At 39.3% G+C, this 22,154-nt stretch overlaps 1 protein-coding gene across 3 annotated transcripts in view; it reads right to left on the reverse strand.

The window, feature by feature from the left end:
• Positions 1–22,154, reverse strand: part of ADCY7 (adenylate cyclase 7) — a 62,550-nt gene that overhangs the window by 31,666 nt on the left and 8,730 nt on the right. For 2 of the 3 annotated variants that reach the window (XM_084533953.1, XM_084533955.1), the window contains exons 2-3: positions 11,740–11,888; positions 1,052–1,581 (exon numbers count right to left, since the gene is read on the reverse strand). In XM_084533953.1, coding sequence (XP_084390079.1) covers positions 1,052–1,222 — 171 coding nt within the window. In that variant the 5' untranslated portion in view covers positions 1,223–1,581; positions 11,740–11,888. The remainder of the gene's footprint in view (positions 1–1,051; positions 1,582–11,739; positions 11,889–22,154) is intronic. The other variant, XM_084533954.1, reaches the window with a different exon arrangement.

Consider the following 22,154-nt stretch of genomic DNA (forward strand, 5'->3'; position numbering starts at 1 on the left):
CCAAACTAGTCTTTTTGTTGTTGTCTTTTAAGATGTTATAACTATACTATATTGTACACAAACATATTTAAAGAATTCAAGCATTGCTAAAAGGGGTGCAACAACTATTTTCTGCAGGTTTTACAGCAGTTGACTTGTAACACATATAAACAGCACTGACATTTCTTTCCATTTTCAAGAAATAAAAGCTAAACAGGATATGAGTGCAACTGGTATGATTAAGTCACTTTCTCTTGAAGCACTCTATTTGGAAAATCAGTGTAAGAAGGCAGTGGAGGATTGTAACAGCTCCCTCATTACCCTTTTACAACATTATCATTAAATCAACTCCCCTTTTTACCAGCTGTCAACTGGGCTTACTTGAAGAACACCTAATTTAATTATTTTTTATTAAAAAAAAAAAAAAAAAAAAAAAAAACAATCATATTATGCTACACAACAGCAAATTTCTTTAAGGTGCACCTTTCCTATGCCTATAGGATCCCTGCACTTTGCTAAATGACTATTGATTCAACAGATCTCCCATTACATTGTGGGATTGTTTGATGTCTTTTTAGTAAATAAATAAATATACAAATCCTAAAAAAAAAAAAAAAAAAAAAAAAAAAAAAAAAAAAATCAGGAGTTCATAACCGATGTTAATTTACATTTCTTAGACGAATCTAAAAACAAAGTTTAAAAACAAAACATGCAGGAGACATGCCAACTTATGATTTTGTTGTGTCTTTGGCCCCACTATTACTTATTTACTATGATAGCCACTACTCAGAGTGGATTACTATTTGTTCATAACATATAGGAATGGAAGAACATGCCTCCTCCTAACTGTGCATGTGTAACAAAACTATCTTGTCTCATCCCATCTCTTCAAAAGCATACACAGCATTATTTATGCAATTACTCTATTTCTTTCAACATCAAACTTTCATACCACGTAGCTCAAAAACTACTTAACCAGAAATGTTGAGTGCTGTTTTATGTGTATGCTATTTTACCTATTTCTCATCATTTTTGAAAACACTGAATACCAACAATTCAATAGTATACTCACATCTTTGACAAAAAAGATGATAATTAGTATAGTCCAGAAGATGATTGCAATGAAGAGCAGCAATAGCAGGAGTGGATGCTGCTGGCTTGTATAGCGGTACTTCTCATAGAGAGGGTCTGTTATCCTGCAGTCATCGTTTTCATTGAAGAAGTATTTACCCTTAGCTGGCATTTTATCCCAGGTTGGCTGCTATTTCTCTCAGTTCCCAGGGCACACAAAAGGACCAAGCTGAAGCCTCTACTTCAAAGAGAACGTCTGACTTTTCGCTGCCGTCACCACAACCTTTAGCCACGCTGAGCACCCCGGGTTCTCCGATTTTACTTCTCATGAGCACTAACTTCAGATTCCCGATGCAACCAAAAGCGAAAGAGTTAGCGTCCCTAAAACCAGGGGCTATTCACCAGTTTCAGGTGGGAATCTTTAGATCAATTTGTACATGTGCTGCAAGGATTTTTATTTTTTTCTTTAAATTATTTTGAAAGTCTCTACCTTCTTTCCATAAGCTTGAATTTCACTTCCTGAGATGAACTCTGTAGAAAAACAGTATTATTAAGTTACGTGTCTTCAGACAAAAGTGCACAACATTCCCCCTACCCAAAAAAAGCACACTTAAACTCACTATCTGCATGCTCTAAAGAGCAGCAACTGAAAGCTGCTTCTGGCTCACAGAATGGAAGCCCGACAGCCCCTTGCACAGGCGATGCTGTCTTAACAGCCACAGAAGCAAGGCTCCAGCAACACTTAGCAGTGGCTGCTCAGCGTGCACCATCACACCTTACTCCACCAACTGAAACTTCATATGAAAAGTGTACTAAATTTGGTTTGTTTCCTTTTGAACAAATGATGTATTTTCCATGGGCGCAGTGTGCAATAAAAACTGAAGACAATTCACACTACGAAGACTGGAAGAACTAGTAAACGTGCTGGTTTGAGGGCAGAAAGTTTGCTAACCAGCTGATGTGGAAATGTGTTGAACAGTGAGCATACAGCTCCCTTCTGAAACCAAAAGATGCAATAGATTTTTTTTTGTTTGTTTTGTGGGTTTTGTTGTTACGAAACAACACTTTTGAAGTGATGCATATATATAAATCATTAATCATAATACATGTTTCTTGCTTTAATTCTTTTTCAAAATGTGTATTTTAATTTTTTTTTTTTTACTCCTTTCACAATTTGTTTAATTAAAAAGGAGACCAAAAATTAGAAAGGAATACAACCGAAGCCAAAATTCACTCAACTATATATTTAAAAAAAAAAAAAAAAAAAAAAAAGCGTCTAAAAAAGCTTCTAGCTCTATATATTTCATTCAACTCCAATTAATAGCGTTTCCAGGGCAAAGTGTGCATTCTATTAACAATGAACATTAAGAGATTAACTGTATTGGTAATTACTAGTTACCAACGTTTTTCAAGTACATTCGTGAATATAGCTCATTCAATGCCAAGAGACATAAAACAAAAAAGCAGGGGGATGGGATGGAGGGGAGCATGAAAAACAGGCTTTCAGAAGAAGTTTTATTAGAACTTGATAACAGGACGACAGCTTCTTTGCCACTTGACTGCCGTCACCATGGTGCCCAAGACTATTTCTCTGGGGAGAAAGAACCAGCTAAAAGAAAAGCCAAACTCTAGCCAGTTACTCTAAGGCAAAACTTTCAACGGCGCATGTTCCCACTGCATTCACATTACAACCAGAAGCAGTGTTAAGGAATGCAGATGCATATTGAAATCTGAAATAAAATAAGGTTTGTTTCAATAGATCTTCCCCTTGTACAGTTAATGGCACACCTGTGCCATTGTTAGGCACACCTGTACTTGCTGTTACTGAGCTTTCTTTCCTAATAAAAAGGTCTCCTATATTTTACCTGAAAAAAATCCCCTGGCACTTATTCTATTTGCATACGCATCATTGTGCTCTTGCAAAGGTGTGTGGATGCATCATAGAAATCAGTGACAGTCACAGAATCACAGAACAGTTTGGGTTGGGAGGGATCCTTAAGGATCACCCATTTCCCACTCCCTGCCATGGGTAGAGACCCCTCTCTGTGTATATTCTCAGAAGACAAAGAAAAAAATTATTTAATATACTCACTGAAATACAATTTTATGGTAATTTTTAAGAACCTTTCAAAATATCTATTATCATAAAAAAAAAAAAGCCTTTTTCCAGTTTGGAAAACCAAATCCATTTTCTAAAAATAACCATTAATTACTAAGCAGTGATACATTCACAATTATGAGACACACAATGCTGTCTTGGGCTACTTAATCTGCAATCTAAGAAAAATGACTTCACAGCTTTTCTTCTGCCATTTATTCTTCTGACTCTGCCAAGGAAAATACACCACCAGGCGCAATCTATTCTTCAGAACTACACTGTGGCTCTGGTTCAGTTGTCTAATGCTCAAAAGATGAAAAAGATGTCAAATATCAGCTTTAATACTACTCAGGGATGGCTTCAAGAGTTTTACAGGATACAAAGATCAGAGAGACACGTCTCTTCAATGACTTAATCTGTCTCAATAAAGTAAGAGGGTGCTACCTTACTGATTCACATATTCCTTCCAATTGTTACCCTGACATACACTGCAAGTAATTACTAACGAGCCCTGGGTCACAGCACTTTCTTCTCAAAAACTCTGTTAAGTAAATAAATCCTCAATTTGTACCATATTGGTTTAACAGGAATCTGTAACACACTACCCGAATACTACTTGGAGATGAATAATTCAGTTCTGGACTAATTTCAGTTTGCATCCTGCATCCACTGCCACTACCAGAACCCTTTTTAAAAAGAGCCAACCAGTAACTTGTGCTTCTTCAGTACAAGCAAAATATTTTAAAACTTCAAATTGCTTAACCAGACTTGAACACAAAAATGGTAGTGATATTAATTCCTCCCATTAGCTTAAAATTTCCTTAAAAAAAGATCTATTCTTCAAGAAACTAACAGACTTAGCTGAAAGTTTCCAGTCCTTTTGTCCTTCCTCCCCCTTTGATTTTTTTTTCCAACAGCCACTTTAAAGCAGAGAAGAAATACTTATGAGAGGGAGAAACGTTCCGTCTCAGAGGTGACATGACACACTAGTAAAATCATCGGTTGAAGGCATTCCTGTTTATGTATTTAAGGATCACATGAGCACTGTTCACCACAGCATCACTTTTACTTTTTTTGGTCATTGCTTCTTGGAGATTTGGCATTCTGACACCACAAGAGAGATGCAACCCTATGCTGGCAATAGACCACAAAGTCCAAACAGCACTCCCAGAAGCACCAGCAGCAAAAAAAAAAAAAAAAAAAAAAAAAAAAAAAAAAAAAAGAGCTCTGATCATCACTTTATCAAAAAAAAGCTTTCTTTGGAAGTCTTCGCCACGTTCTGAAGAATTAGAAAGGAGAAGGAAAAATTTGTCAACAAGATAAGTTCAGTGTATGCTTATATATATATATTTATATATATATATATATATTTATATATGTATATACACACAGAAATAACCCCAATAGTATGGATTGGAAGCTGCACTGAGGACTGACCAGAACGTCTACCAAACAAATGAATAAAACTCGATCAGATCTAGATGAGTTCCAGCCCTGCGCATGCCAGTTAACGTGAAAAATATTTGGTCAGATAAAAAAGTTGACCCAATGAATATACAAGAGCATTGGACTCGTGATAGGTACAAAATAATAAGAAGAAGAAAAGAAAAAAAAAAAAAAAAAAAGAAGAAGAAGAAAGAAAGAAAGAAAGAAAAAAGGAAAAACAACCAGTAAGATTCCTTCCAGAATGTGAATCAAACGGGAAACTGATCTGGGAACTTGCATCACTCAGACAAGAGGCACATCACCTGATGGGGTGATAGCATGCCTGTGCCCCCACTGCTGCCAGGACTTCCCTCATTTTCCATCTCCAGCCACGTCCTAAACAGCATGCAGAGGGTGCTGAAGGACGGGTAACTTCTGATCTGTCCTAAAGGACCGGTGCCATGGCAGGGTGAGCAGGGAGACATGGGAGAACATCTGAGGCCCTGAGAGCACAGCAGAAAGCTCCGTCACAGCGGCACAGAGAGCGTTCTTCCTTCCTGGCAGCACAAGGTGGAGCGACAGAACGACGTGCTATCTGACAAAAAAAATCAGGCTGATAACAACAAAAAAAGCTCTTGGTAGGGCCTTCCTTTATCCTATTTATGAAGCACAAACTGTTCTCAGGTTTCAGACTGTGGAGTGGACCTGGCAAATCCATATCCTTCTGCTCAGTCTCCCACTCAGGACTGACGCAGATGGTCAGGAATCACATCCTTTCTCCCCTTTCCTTACAAGTACTGTCCCTACCAGACACTGACCGAGTTGATGCCATTCCAAGTAGGATCCAAGTACGCTGCAGTTCTGTTTTCCATTTTGAAATTATCAACGTATTCACAAACACATTCTCAGTAACTGCCTGGATAATAAGTACTTATTTTTCTACTTAGCTGCTCATTTGCAGCTAAGTCTTACTCACCTCAAGCTGTTTACTGAAAAGCAGTCTCATCCATGAAATGCTAAAACCAAGCCGTAATAGCAAGAATCAAGTAAAATTACATATATTGCCTTATTTTTCTCAATAGCCAAAGCACAAAAGTGAGCAGAAGCAGTTTTTCTGTTTTTGACTACTACAGCATCAAAGAAAAAGGTGCACTTTCGATTTTCATTCCATCTTTTGTTTCACGCAAATGACAACAGTGTTTCTGAAATTACATTAGCAATTTCCATGACAAGAATGATTGCTGACCATAATTACCCATTAGCAGATATTAAAAGGGAATCAGGAATCTGTGATCATCAAATTGAATAATTGCAGGAGTATTAGTAGATGAATTATGAATTTCAGGCAAAAATAATCTACAGCCTAGTGGACTCCACAACTAATTCAGTCTAGGAAATGAATGTTAGCAATCCTTTTGGATTTTGCATACTTCGTAGTAGTCACCACAGGAAATACCACTCATGTTAAAGACAACACTTCTTCCTTTTAGGAATTTGCTTCCAAATGCTAGCCTGCAGTCATCTTAGCTTTTTCTGCTCCTATAAAAATATTAAAAGGAGAACAGACGCATTTGTAATGCCTTATCTGCTATCAGCACTAAATCTAACTTGTGCAGTAAATTTCTTTACAAAGGTAAACCGTTTTTGTACCCTGAAGTTCTTTGTGTGTCATTCCACCTTCCTTATTTATGTTTAATTTGTGAAAAATTCCTTCTGGAAAACGGAAGGAATCTGATATACATTTACCTTGCTTTCCTATTAAAAGTGAGCATTCATGCAATTAAGCTTCATTGCATGATCACTCAAAGCTTGATTTACATACAAAAGCCAAAACAATACAAAAAAGTAGTCTGACAACTGGAAAAAAGTCAGGAAACAGAAGAAACCCCAACGTGTCGGAACAATTGTTATCAATGAAATAAAACAAAGGTTATCACTATGCACTCAGAGCCATAATGATGACAGTGCTAAATACTCTGCAAAGAAAAACTAAAACGTTCTCTATTCACATTCCTATCTGTATAGATTGCTTCTTCTCATGACATGTGTGGTACAATAGCCTTTAAAATCAGAACAACTTGTAGTAGTAGTAATTTGAATATAGTTTTCCAGTCACTGGTAGAAACAGAAGATTAGAAATAGCGGAGGCCATGGTTTCACACACATCTGAGCTGAGCAGGCAGCTCCGAGCACAAGAAGGAGAAGGTGTCTCCCACCTGGACCCCTCTCCTGGCCAGCCTGCCCAGGCACCCAACTCCAGCACTCTCTGGCCCCTCTTCTGAGCCTACTCACCAAGGAAAACAGAAAGCTAGTTTTGCCCTGTCACTTCTCTCTCCGGGTGCTGGAGCGTGTCAGCAAGCAGAAGCATCCAATGAGCTCCAGAGCTGGCCCAGCTTTTGGAAAGGAAAGGCAAACCACAAGTAGGGGAGCAAGGGCAGCAGTGAGTTGCTAATTGACTCATCAATTCTCACGGGTCCACAGCCCAAAAAGAAGTTTACTGATAACATCGCATCTGGAGCTGGCAAACACCACTATGGTTACAGGACAGGCTTCAAGGAGAGCCATTAGCCCATCACAAAGAAATCTCTGTGCTACTGATCCACCACGCAGGACACAGCAATGACTACAGAAGATGACTCAGGAAACTAAAGACTCATAATTTACAACGAGCTCGTAAACTAAGCTAAGTAAAAGAGGAAAAAGAATCCATATAACCAGACCAGTGTGACTAAATTAGATGGGAGAGTTCACTGCTGTTCCAAGGTAGTTTATTGTGCAAACAGAAGGCAGCTCAAAAAACAATCTCTCCAGCCCTATAATTAACTTCAGTTTCTATCTCAGCAGGAAAAAAAAAGTCCTTTTATAATGCTGATTTTCATAAGCAACAAACTCCAGGGTGTAAAAAAGTATTATCACACCAGAAGAGAATTCAGCTGTGCTTTGCATGTTTCAAAGTCCAAGGTGTGTGATTATTTCATGAGTCCCAGACACTGCGATGTACCTCACAGATAGATTTTCTGACTAACTGGTTTAAAATTGAATTTATGACTACAAAAGTCAATATCCCACTTACAGTAAGTTTTTTTTATGTGACCTGTTTTAAAAGTCACATCTTTGAACAGTGTCCTCAGAAGTCAGGATAAGTTTTCATTGTATAATTTCAATTATATCTAAAGCAGAACACTTGCTCAGTTATTTATAGTAATAAAGAGCAACGTAAAATACATTACAAAAAAAAATCTCAAATACAGAATATTTAGCTTGAAGACTATAGGTAAAATAGTGTTTCCAACAGAGGGGGGAAGGAGGGAGACTCAATTTTTTCTACTGAATACCCCTGATTTTTACAGAAACTGAACTCCCTGATATTTTCAAAACATTTTCCTTATAGGGGAAAAAATACATTACACCAGGTAATACTCAGTCTATACTGAAATTAGTACTAAGAAAAAGGATCATTTGAAGAAAGGCACGTTCAAACTGACAAGTCTTTTGTCCTGATGTTATTGTTTAGGATGCTAAAGCTGACAAACTCCCTCAGCTTAAAAGAATTACGTAATTACATCCAGACTTAAATCTCTCTCGTTTGTATAGCAATATTTTAAATACATGTATGCCTCCACTTTTCTCTCTCCCTAAAGCAACCAAGAAACAGTCTGCTGATGTGCCAGCACCAGAACACTTGGACGTAACTTGCCTCTTCTTACAGCTAGGTACGCCAGGAGATGCTCAATAAATCACAGTGAGTGCAATGGGCATCACACATTACTTTTACCTTCCCCCCACCTAATTTAGTTATTTAGGGGGAGTGTTGCAGTTCCAGAGAAATGTATGTTTCCCAACTCTAGGGTAAACAGTGTATTTGCACAGAACAGGTGCAATCACAACACGGCAAGGGATAAGGGGCATGCTATGGGCAGGAGGAAGATAAAACCTGTCCTAAGTCAGATAAGGAAAGAAATCACTTGCTATTTAGATTTAGGTTCAGTCCTACTAAGGACAGTGAAACAGAGAAGCAGGCTCAGAGAGAAACAAAGCTCTCTCTTCTCTCTACAATACTTGCATGCTGCTGACCTGAGGAGAAACCCATACAGACAGCTGAGCCTCAGCTGATGCACTGAACCCAATAGCTTTGGGTTTTTAGTCTTTTTTTTTTTTTTTTTTTCCCAGTCTCTGAGTTTTTGGAAGAACTAACACAGACGTCCACGCTGAAAATATGTCACTGAGTAGTAGGTAACTGACCCCATAAGGTTGCTCAAAGCATAGATCACAGAATCATGGAACCACAGAACTGAAGGGGTTGGAAGGGACTTCAAGAGATCATCGGGTCCAACCCCCTTACCAAAGCAGGTTCCTTAGAGCAGGCTGCCCAGGTAGGCATCCAGATGGGCCTTGAATATCTCCAGAGAAGGAGACTCCACAACTTCCCTGGGCAGCCTGTCCCAGTGCTCCGTCACCATCACCGTGAAGAGGTTCTTCCGCGTGTTGGTGCGGAACTGCCTGTGCTCAATCTTGTGGCCATTACCTCTTGTCCCATCCCCACAAGCCACTGAAAAGAGGTTGGCCAAATCCCTCTGTCTCCCACACCTCAGGTATTTATACACATTGATGAGATCCCTTCTCAGTCTTCTTTTCTCCAGGCTGAACAGACCCAGGTCTCTCAGCCTTTCCTCATAAGGAAGATGCTCCAGGCCCCGTATCATCTTTGTGGCCCTCTGCTAGACTTTTTCCAGGAGATCCCTGTCTTTTTTGTACCAGGGAGCCCAGAACTGGACACAGTACTCCAGGTGAGGCCGGAGCAGGGCAGAGTAGAGGGAGAGGATCCCCCCCTTGATCTGCTGGCCACGCTCCTTTTAATGCACGCCAGGATCCCATTGGCCCTCTTGGCCACCAGGGCACACTGCTGACTCATGGTCAACCTGTTGTCCACCAGGACCCCCAGGTCCTTCTCCTCAGAGCTCCTCTCCAGTAGGTCACCCCCAGCCTGTACTGATACTTCAGGTTGTTCCTTCCCAGGTGGAGGACTCTACACTTGCTCTTGTTAAACCTCATTTGGTTTCTTCCTGCCCATCTCTCCAGCCTGTCCAGGTCTCGCTGAATGGCAGCGCAGCCTTCTGGCATCAGCCACTCCTCCCAGCTTTGTGTCATCGGCGTACTTGCTGAGGGCAGACACTATTCCCTCATCAAGGTTGTCGATGAAGATGTTGAACAAGACTGGACCCCGCACCAACCCCTGGGGAACACCGCTAGTCACAGGTCTCCAGCCAGACTCTGCTCCTCCGATCACCACCCTGTGAGCTCAGCCAGTCAGCCGGTTCTCAACCCACCTTACTGTCCACTCCTCTATCCCACACTTTCTCAGCTTTGCTAGCAAGATGTCATGGGAGACAGTACCAATCAGCACTGCCTTCATACTGTACTCTGTTATCAATAGCTATTATAGAACCAATCATTTTTAAATGCTTTTACCAAGCATCATAACCAAAATACAAGGGTAAGCCATAATACGAGAACAACGTTGCTTGTGTTTAAGCCAAAGGTAAAAACCATTTTTTCTGTCTGAATTTCTACTTATTCACCTGTATCTGCTTCAGGAAGAACACTAACTTGAAGGATATCAGATCTGCAGACAATTTCATGTTGGAAACAAACCTCAGCCCAATGCTGATGACAGATGGACAACAGAACCAACATGACTGTACATCAGCACCAGCAACAATGTACTGTGGGGTGCTATTGCAGTACAAATATTTTTGAAGTATAACATGCCCTTAAAGTTTCATAAAGAAAGCCTTCCTACCGTTTCTGAAAAAGGGACGTATTAAATCCAATTCTCCTTTATTTAGTGACCAGCACTTCACCAGTAAATTCTATACAGTACATGTCTTTAAAATCTTATTTCTGTGTACTATTTATTATATAAGGGCATTTTAACGTTCCCCAGACATCTTCAAATATCAGCCATGCAGTATTTATTACACCACCACACTCATGCTTTACAGCCAAAACCAAAACTAAAACTAACACTTGCAATAAGGAAGTTCCCTCCCTTGGAGGTTAAGCACTGAAGTACCACTAAGGAGACATACCTACACTTCTGGCAGGAAGTTTTGCTTCTGCTGTTATACCCTACCTCAGCTCACAACAGACACCAAAAAAGAACAGATTGGTTAAGAAAGGTTTCAAAAAAGCGTTGTGGGGTTTAGGAAAGGTCACTTATGAGCTCACTAAAATAAAACACCACCAACGGGATAAAAGCTCTGAAGTCTTATATTTTCAGTCATACTTGATAGCAACAGAAGCTGCAAAATTGTTACGGGTTTCACACATTTATCACTGACCCACACTACAGGCTATGTGAACCAAGTGTTCACGAGTACCTGGGTGTGGTCTCTTGGATAACTGAAAGAAGAGAGGTGTACAGAAACAGTACAAATCTCTCTGTGTTGTACTGCTCCATAGGCAACCACATAACCCATGGGAATTTTTTACACTGTAAGTTTTGATTGTCTACCAAGATAATGCAACTGCTGAACACAAATCTGTAATCACTATCATTCTCATTTTATCTTATCCTGTATCTTTCATTTTCAAAGCTTTGCTTGGCAGCCAACCCAACTGTTCTCTACACTAACAAGCTACTGGAAACCTGCATCATGTGAAGCACTGAGTCACTATGGGAAATATTGGTGTCTCAGGAGGCAACAGCTGAAGTGAAGCAGGCACTTAAATTAAATTACCCTTGAGCAGCTTTACCCTTTGGATTCAGTGATACTAAATTCAGTTAACTAGTATTATAAAACAGAAATAGTTAATATCAAAAACATGAAATAATTTGATAGCCACAGCAAAACTTGAGGATATGGTAAATGTTACTTGTCTAAAAAACTCTGAAGTTACTTCCCTGGAGTAACATAGAGTCCACGGAAGAACTTTCCAAAATAGCAAAGAATGCAGCCACTATCACATGAAAGTTTATCATGCTGATCAACATCTAACCAATCCCCAGAGCAGGGCGAAGCCACTGAGAAGGTACTTTTTACCTAGACTGTAAGGCTGAGCTGTGCATGACAGGTTACTCTGGGGTTTTATGGTCCTAAATTTTACTTAGAATCCTGATTAAAAAAAAAAAAAAAAAAAGAAAAAAAAACTTGTTGTTTGCTTACCATTACAGGCCACAGAATTCATCAGCAAAAGTAGCATTTCTTCACTCCATTGTGGTCTGCTTGATCATTTTGAAATTTGTGCAGCAGAGTCAGTACAGCCCAGGCAGGTATGATTCTTGACACCAAATCTTTGAGATACTCACACCAACCTGCAACAAGATGAGGACTCCTTATTCCATGGACCACCGTAGGCATTAACAATGTTTCTACTCCTTCCCCTTGTAGCTCAAGGAAGAAAAAAAGACTACTCAACCTCTGTCTTTTGCCAGGAAAATAAATAGAAGGAAAACTTAGTTTACTATACTCTGACAATGACAATGCACTGCTTTTTAAAAACAAAATATACATTTATGCATATTTGTATACTTATCTAAAATATCTTTGTCACCAAGAACACACACACAAGCGTGCACGCTGCATGTCTATACGCAATCCCACTCAGCAGCAAAGCTATGAAAACACTTCTGTCACAAGGAGTTAAATGCCCAGTTCATCCTTAAGCACTGGGACAAGCTGTGATCAAATCTTGCTACTTTTTGGATAGAAGTTGCTTGGATCCACTTAGCCAAGTTCATGGGCATCAGTATTTATAGAAGTCAGGTGGAGACTGGAGACAATTCTTAAGAAAAAGGTCAAGATCCTGACAAAGCCTTCCTGCAGCCTTAGAGATAAAAGAGGAAGGAAGAAAACAAGACCACATCTCGCAGAGCTGATCTGAAAAGGCAGATATAAATCTGCTGCGTGTATGTGTGTAAACAGAGATAAAAATGAGACTATAACCTCTGTACATCTTATTAGAGGTACGTGTTCGATCTGGAATGCCCAAACAGGTTTCCTCTTTACTTTCATCTTAATACTTCTCCAGCAAGCATGGCTCCCTGGTATTCAGCAGACAGATGCTTCAAGCTGCTTTGAAATGGGTCAGTGCAGTCCAGAGAGCAATACCAGCAGCTGCTCACTGGTACTCACGTAGGAAAGTGAGGAGAATGCCCAAACAGCCAGGGTGTCCCAGAAATTTCATAATGGTTTTTAGAAATATATGGTATGATTTATTCATTTATTTTTCAGTTATCCAGAAAGAACACTTCAGAAATTTTACACAAGTTGCTAAAGAGTTATGTTTTTCAGAGTTTGTGAAAGGGCTTAACTGCTGTTATTTGTACTTGTATCGTGATAGCTCTTAGAGGTTACAGTAAGGATTATGCTCGGTACCCAAAACTTCACCAAATTTCTTCCTTTAAAAAAAAAAAAAAAAACTGTCTGAAAATACAAATTTCACCAGAGCCTCCGATAAGCAGTTACATGCAAGATGAACTTTATGGGCAGAGGGATCAAGCTGCCCAGCCAGAAGGTGTGTCAGGAGCAGGCCCTACGGACAGTACGCTTCACATCATGCACCAGCACTGAAAACAAAGGCAGACATGAGAGAAGTACTTTGCTTCAGCACCTACAGGGAGCAAAAAAGATGGTTCTCTCTGTATGCTTACCCAAAGCTCATCAGAGGCACAGAGAGCAGCCTCCTGATAAGCAGCATGTTTCAGGAAGCAAAGCACGGTACTTTGAGCCATTTTTTGATCTACGAGACAGAGAAAGCTGCCTGCATTCAGCGCTAACCACAGGCCCTATTACCCTAGCAACTGTTTGCAGGCCCTGCTCATTCTGCCTGCCGAACACTTACCAGCTACACTGCGAGCACTGCGCCTTGCTGCTCTGACTGCAGGTGCTTTTCACACTTACCAATTTGTTATTTATGTGGCATTGAGCTGGTGGATCAATGCACCTGCAGCACAAATCTGTTTTATCTTTTTGTGTGTGCATGCACACTTTTTGCTGTTTTTCGTTGGTGTTGTTTATTTTTAATGTGTGTTCAATCTTTATCAAGCTAAAACTATTAAAAGTTGTAAAAACCTACAGCCAAGCTGCAACATTAAAAAAAAAAAAAAAAAAAAAAAAAAAAAGTCTTCTGTTCAGTCGTTAGTAACACACTATTACTTCTTTTTTTTTCCTTCAAAATTTTTCTGTTGCTTTAGGTTTGGAGCCTTACAATATGAAGAAGACATGAGAATAGCTCTCAGTTAATTTTACTGAGAGTTCATTAGCTTCAAGAAATAACAAATGTGACCTAACAGAAACTCCAAACAGAGGGATGGATCATTTTTGTATTACAAATTCCCAGACTTAGCATACTTCACCCAAATGTAACACCTGTTTAGAGCACAGACTTCCAAAACTGGATGATTCTTCCCTGTTTTATTCAGGACATCTGTTCACGAACATATCAACTAGTCCAAGGAAATTCAGATTTCACTATTCTCCAAAATACTTCATAAATGCTTAAAACACATTTCATACTATCATCTTTTTAAAATTTAAAAACAACAACAAAACTGTATATAAAGCACACCAAAATTATTACAAAGACTAAGATGTTTCCTTTACTGCCTGGCTAATATTTACAGATTTCCTTAAAATCACTTCCATGTTATCCTATATTTCCAAAGAAACATAAATTGAACTGATGTTTAACTTAAAGTTTACATTATTCAGGAACTTGTAAGACAGTTTACTGGAGAAACAATATAAACACTTAGACGCAAAAGTCAGATTGAAACTGTCTCAGACAAAGCTGGGACTGCTTCCTCTCCTATGCTATCTGTAGAATTACTTTGAAAACCACAAGAAATGTCAAAATTGTATCAATTTCTGCCATAAAAGGAATTTTAAGATTACTAAAAGATAACACAACAGAGCAGCCTGACTGTACTTGTTACAACCAGCTGAGCATTCTTCATTCTCTTCTTCATTTTACCTTTGTTATACCCGAACTCCTTGGCTACCAACGTCTTGCAACTGATCCCCCTGGGGAAACACCTAGAAAACAGGACTTCTACACAAAGACTGGTTTCTGGTCTTTTGGAAGTAATATTTAATTAACGCAGGAACTATTTCCTGAGCACACAAAGTTTGAAGTAAGAAGACCCACACAGAGACTATCTCAGAAGGAAGGTCTCCAAGATTTGCTGGTACAATCTTTCTTGCTGCAACAAGTCTGAAGGCTATACAGTGCTGCTGGAGTGGTTTTGCATTTCAGTGACAATTGTTTTTCCATCTGATACAAGCACGTAATTAAGAATTTAGCAAACCGTAGTTCATATTTAAACTATTTCAAATTTAAAATTGCAATTATTTTCATGAGCAAAAGCAAGAGCAGAAACACCATTACCACAGGCTGCATCAAATACGCAGTTTCCACCCCTGCAGCTGCAGCTCTCCAGCACTACTGGAAGCTCTTTGCCAAAACCCAGGGGGGCCTCACTACAGCTCTCTTTCTCTCAGCAAGGTCGTACTATCGTTTGTTTTATGTTAGTGCCTTGGCAGGGCTGGTATTAGCAGGAATTCATTGGCTGAGACACGATACAGACGTGCACCAGAACTAACCAGAGTGAAGAATGCTATGGAGTTGAAACTGTACAGGACCAACTAAAGGAGGCAGAAGATACAGCACCCCAATAATGCAACAGTGGACTTCAACTACTCATCCATAATGAGATAAAATGGCATGAGATAAAAAGCAGAAAGTGACAAATTCAAAAATAGCAATCTAGAAACGATCTGAGAAAATGATATATCTTTTAATGGAAATGTAATCAAACTATATAACTAAATTCCATAGAATTACAGGGTTAACTTTTATTGTTGGGAGATGAAAAGGTGTTTTGGTGGTTTTTTTTTTTGTTTTTTTTTTTTTGTTTGTTTGTTTGTTTGTTTTTTTTTTCCCCAGCACTATACACCAAGAAAATTCTGACTAAAAATGGAATTAAGAAGTAGCCCTAAACTCTGACCAAACACTAGTTTCCTAACAGATAATCCATGATTCAGAGACTTCACATTTGAAGTAGAAACGCAAGAGGAAAGCAAGCAGTTATGCACTGGAAAAGCGCTTAACTAAAATGCCATGAAGCACCTCAGTAGCAAATCTGGGAATACAACCCAGGCTTGATAGTTCACTGGCAAGATCTTATCTGGTAGATCAGAGAGCTCCAGTGGGAGCATAAATCACCCTTTTAATTAGTGTCACAGCCATTTCCCTGCGTTTCAAAATTCTGATTACTTTTAACTTTCACTGAATTTGTTCAGTACAGTTCAAGAGCAGGAATGAAATCCAAATATTGCCAAAAACCCAAGACATTATTTTAACAACCACATCCTGTGGTTAAAGCATAATAAATTCCAGAGGTATTTTTCCTGCCTGTAATCCCTTCTTTCCATCCTGTGCACATACAAATTCTCAAACCTTCTGAAGCTCTTAGCCTATGGATGAGAAGGATGACCACTGCGGTTAAAGCGAAGAACTCAAAATCCATTTCCTAACTTTCGGCTCTCCCACAGATTTCCTGCTGGCAGGCTTTGAGTGTGTGGTATCCCTTTTTCTCTCCCAAAGGAGCTGAACTAATACCATCATCAATCCCCAAAAGGTGCTGACAAAATATATAAACACTCACAGGACATTTTATAGTCCAAAATGATTTGCACCTTTAACAATGCATTACAGTAATCACCAGCTTTGACACGAACTTTTTGTTGGACTTTAATATCATGCTTCCAGAAATTGATATCCCTGGAGGAGTCTGTCTCTTTAGCTGTGGCAGGAAGCACAATGACAGGCTTTAAATATTGCATAAAAAATAATTAAGTTATTGTATAATAGTATTATATTCAAAAATAAAAATAAAATTAAATAAGAATGCGTGCTAAGGAGAGCAAAGTGCCGGTCATTCAACTCCCACTGACAGTCACGGTGGTTACAAAAGCTACAGAGCAAGTCAGTGCTGCAATTTCAGTTACACAAGCAGGAAAAAAATTAATTTATGTTCCGATAACCTGAGAAAGAAAAGTTTGTTTGTTTGTTTGTTTGTTTTTGCCCCCCCCCAGCATAAAATCATGTTATTTAAACAATGTCAAGACAGAGCGATGGCTGGAATCATGGAGGCCTTTGCACCCCTTTCATACATCTGTAACCCAACCACCACTTTTTTTTTTTCCACGTATGATTCAACCTGACACATGGGCCATTGCTACCACTTCCTTATTTCTAAAGCCCAGCTTACTGCTCGAGCCATGAGCCCTAATGTAACGGGACAACAGCCTCCTAGTGAAATGACAGGCGTCACTACCAGGGATGTATTCACACACAACCAGCTACTATGGCAAGGGCACATATTAATAAATCAGCCCCCTCTCCACAGACACAGACACACAGCTTAAATTAGTTTAGTGAATAGAAAGCTGGAGAGGAGCTTTAGCTGCTCATTTTTTTTAGCAGCTAAACCCATAGTTCTTGGCTGCAGCTCTGGGACAGGGGCTTGTTCAAAGAGTTTCCCCTTCTCTTCTTCCCATCGTGTCACCACACCACATCACTGTTTCGTTATGAGCGTGTGAGTGTTTCTAGGCCCACGCTTGGTCGGCTCAGCTCAAAAATAACCTATTGCATCCCTCAGTTTTTGCTTCCTTTTCTCTAACTGCACCCACCAGGTCAGCAATCTGGCACGGCCAACAGCGGGGAGCTGTGGAGCACAGGCAGGAGGCAGCTCCTTCACCTGGCAGTGCCACCAAAGCCCCTGTATGAAGGAGCTGTGCTCCCACACATGTCCTGAGCCCAGAGATAATGAGAGAAGAGCCAGGAATAGAAAAGATCAGCTTCTTGGGGAAAACAGACTTCTCAGCATCTTTGCTAGGCAAGCAGTCAGAGCAGTCAGTGATTCGCGCTTCAGTTCAGTTATACACAGTCCATAACATCAAGGAAATATTCAAGAATTTAAGAGGCACTGATAAATATCCACTACAAGTGAAGACTCACCCCAGTCAGACTAGCTTATCCCATCCCTGAAAACTGCAGCAGCGAGCAAGATGTGAGATGCTTTCCCAGAGCAGGGAGGAGAATGGCAATTGCATCATTTTTCAAGATCAGCAGTGGCAATGGTTTAGGCAGTGGCTCTCTTTCCTGTGAGTCAGTATTGAACCCATTGATGCCCTGCAGTGATCCCTGGGGCTCTGTTACTTTACCTGGGGATCTGTTACTTTAGTTTTCAGAAAGAGTCAGAACATACTGCTAATACTTTGGGCAACTTCCAGCAGCCAAATTACTGTTAATGCCCAGAACACTTACTACTTTTGTCAGGGGGCCTCCTATACTCTTGCTATCAGCATTCTGCAGAAAGAAAAAGCCAGAAAAAAAAAAAAATCTGACTTGAGAGAACCACCCTACAAACAATATTCACATCAGTTGACTGCCAGGTTTCTGCTTCCACCACTGTATCACGCTAAACTTAAAAATAAAAAAATAGTAACTTCGTATGGAAAAAAAAAATAAAATAAAAAGCATTCAGAAAAACTGTTGCATGGCAAGACAAACACCAAAAGTATCTGTATTTAAGTGCAAGTGAGAGGGGATTTATTGAAGGAATTTCAAGATAAGCAGAACCATTTAAAAGGTTCAACTCACGCTTTTTTTTTTTTTTTTTACTAAAAAAGTTCTGCATAGAAACTGAAAAAAAATCAGTCCTTTTGTGGCTATTTTGAAGCTCATAATACATGTTTTAAATACTTTATACACCTTCCCTAGTTAAATCTCAAACCCAGGTATTTTTGCATTTAATTTCCAGTCTAGAAAGACATATGACTGCTCACTGGTAAAGTAAAGAAAAACCACAAACATTTGTGTACGTGCAGAGTGTTTCTAAAATAACACACTCCCCAAATATTTTTAAATCCAAAAGCCACTTTTACACTGAAACTTCCCTCAGATATCTCTGTTGCTTTTAAATTAAGTCACTTAACTGTTTCTGACAAACCTTCACTAGGAAATACCGTGAAGCTTGCAAAGAGAAAAAGTCGCAAAGGCAAGAATTTAACAAATGTAGCAGAAATACAATGCAACTTGCAATATGACAGAACCTGTACTCATCTCTATCACTTAGCCCGCTTTATTTAGGAGCTAATAGTGAAGGAGCATCATTCTAGGAGCTAATAGCAGGAGCTAATAATGAAGTGTTTCTGGGTAGGGAAAAACATAAACTGTACGCAACCCTTCAGTGACCTAAGCCATGCATAAAAACGGGCACGTCTACATTTTTAGCTACCCTACGTGCTACACACAGCCGTAAAAATGTTGTAACATTGAGTTAAACCATGAGACAATGGTTTATATCCACACTTCTACGTTGTCACCATGGTAAACCTAAGTGTACAGTTAATACAAGAAGTCAGAAATGAGGAAGCGAAAGGATGAAGTGTAAATAAAAATGTCTGGCATGTATTTTTGTTAAAAAAAAAATGCAATCAACTTCTTCAAATGACTAAGTACTTTTGATGATATATGTATTCGGGCACATACATACTTGTTTGTACCAATAATTTAATCACGGTCTCTTTCTGAATGATTCATATAAATATATTCTAGCTCAAAAAAAAAAAAAAAAAAAAAACAGATGAGAAAATAGTTTGAAATTAAATGCAAACAAACTGTCAGAACTTACCTTTCTAAGTGTAATTACTTCAGTTTTTGAAAAAAAAAAAAAAGACAAAACAAAAAAACACTAACATGACAACTGCTTGAACGTGTTCAGTGACAAGCATAGAAAAAGGCAGTCTTCCAGACTGTCAGCTTAAATAGATTTTAAAAAAGAAGGCAGAGGGAACACAGCGGTTCTGACTAAGGTGCTAACAATACAAGTGATGTCCCATTGGGAAACAAATTGTATTGTGTCAGTAAGAGATATGAAGCACAGATTAAGTTGCAAGAATAAGTTTTTATATTTAGACAATGGCTACAGACAATGAACAGAGAAACTAACATTCACTGAACTCTCCACCCAAAACACTGATTTATGAAATCCCAAATCCTTAGACAGGGTGACGCAAAGAAGAAGAAGAAAAAAACCAACAACACACAACAACACTACTAATAAAAAAAGCAGCTGTAATTAACTATGCCAAGTACAAGAGATATTTTACGCATACTATGAGTCCTAGATGTCTGCATAATCAACATCATGGCTGAAAACAAATCTGTACTGTGAATATAAAGCAAGAATTTAAGTAACCCAAAACAAACAAATTTTAAGATTTGCAGAAAATGGTATTCACAAAAGTCTCATCTTAACTGAGATTATGCCTGGAAACTAGCATAAAAATGTGTGAAGAAACCTGTCATTTAAATAAAAGGCAATACAGAAAATTCGTAATCGTGAGCAAAAATGCTGAATGAAGTACCAGTCCGACTGCATGCAATACTAATCCTTCCTCCTGCAGCTTACAGCGGGAAGGCGGACGGCGGCACCGAGTGCCGGAGTCCAGTGACCACGCAGCGCCTGACCTTCCCAGAGCCAGTGCAGACTGGATTTCCCCTTTCCCTCAGGGATCAGTGCTTGGCTGGGTGATGACTGCTGCTCCAAGCAGTCAAGTGACTCTCCCAGTTTGCCCTTCTTTTACAATCCTACAGAAACTAGTAACAGAAGGTCAACCTAAGGAACAGGGAATATTTGGTGAATTTTCTGGAGCATCAAGGAACTTAGACCACAGGGTAAAATGCTGGTCAATAAATTCCAAATAAGAAAGGTGTATTCTCATTCTGGCTAAACTCAAACAGAAGAAAAAACAGGAACCATCAACAAAAACATGCGTTTATTTAGTTTCAGTACTACTATTTCTAGGGGGTTTTACCACTAGTTTTTGTTTAGAAATTAGTCACTTGCACAAAAGCATAAAAATGAGACAATAGCATCAATACAAAAACATCTCGCATACTGCGCATACCCAGCACGTAACCTTACTGATATGTTCCATCATTTAGTGTGCTTGTAATCTGGAATTAAAATTGCTTTGTAGGGAAACATATATTAAAAAGTAAGTCACAGGCCCTAGGAAAGTGCAGAAAGGTTTGCTAACTTCTCCATTAAGACAGGAAGGAAGTTATAAGAATGATTTAGCTGACAAGGTTAGTGCTATACAGGATATTTATGCTTGCTGACATTTTTAGTATGTCACTAAATCACAAAATTGTGTGTTTTAATCAAGCTTTTAGCACTTGACTGCAGAGAAAAACTAAATTTAGGCCAAAAATAGATCAAAATTGAGAAGGGAAGAGCAAGATGAGTCTTACAGTATTAAAACGCTTTAAAAAAAAAACAACAACAACAACAACAACAAAAACCTCAGAAGTGACATTTGGCAATACTGCAAGGAGGGGGTTTCCCTCATCCCCTAGGTTATCACCTTGTAAAATACTCTTTGTATATTTATTTTAAAAGAGAAAGGACAGGTGGGAAAATATCACTGTTGCCCACTTTTGCATCCTATACCTCAACATAGAAAAAAATTAATAATCAATAGCCCATAACAGTCCATGGTGTCTTACTTCAAATCACAAGGCATGCAATGTAGTTTCTATGTTCTGCATTCTGTCCAAAATATCAAATTGTCCAGATTTTAAATATGTATATTTTAAGATTATCACGGTAAAGTAAACTAACTGCATAGTTACATGAATAAGTTATTAGTAGATCAATTAAAATTTGGGGATTAATAGCATGTAAAATCTCTCATAGCAAATGCTACTGTACAAACTGCATCCTCCTGGATATGAAAGTAGAAAAAAACTGTCTCACTTTTACCTTATGCAGAATAATAATACACTCAAGTAATAACTGAGGCATTATAACTAGTTCCTTGGCAACTTTCTGTGCAGTCATCCTCTTAGGTTTGAATGCAGACCAGTTACCAGCCCAATTACTGGCTAAAAACTACCAGAGCCGTAATTACCTAGCTGCTCCGTGACGGCAGCGTTAGAAGCCATACAGGTAGCCTGGCTGCACGCACTTCTGGAGAGGGAGAAAGAACAAAGATGTAAAATACAGCTCTGCAACCACGGATTCCTCTTGATTACCCAGGGAACAAATATCCATATTCTGAAGGTCAGCTGGACATTTCTAACTGTTCATAGGTAACTTTTTGTTCAAGAACCCGAACCCAGTTAGAAGGATGGATTGTACTGCACTACAGAGGGAGGAGCGGCGCTCAGCCTCCACTGCTGAACAAGACATCATTAAAGACCGTCCACAATTACACGGCCGTTCCCTAACAGAACAGGTGGTTAGTGCTTATAAAAACCAGTTTTTCAGGTCTAAACTCAAACCGCAAGGTAACCACGCAACAGCCCACCCAAGGGTTTGTGCCTGACCAGAGGCACAAACCAGCAGCTGAGGGCACGGTAAGAGAATCGAGGCCTGCTGGGATCCTTCTCAGAGGGCAGAGCAAAGAAAAGCCTGCACTGAGGGGTGTGGAGTACGGAGACACAGGAGCCCTACAGAGCGTCAACCGGATCCCCAGAGAATACCCCAGAGAAGGGAGACCCAGGG

The sequence above is a fragment of the Aythya ferina genome, assembly GCF_964211825.1.
Source record: "Aythya ferina genome assembly, chromosome: 12".
In the NCBI taxonomy this organism is placed as follows: domain Eukaryota; kingdom Metazoa; phylum Chordata; class Aves; order Anseriformes; family Anatidae; genus Aythya; species Aythya ferina.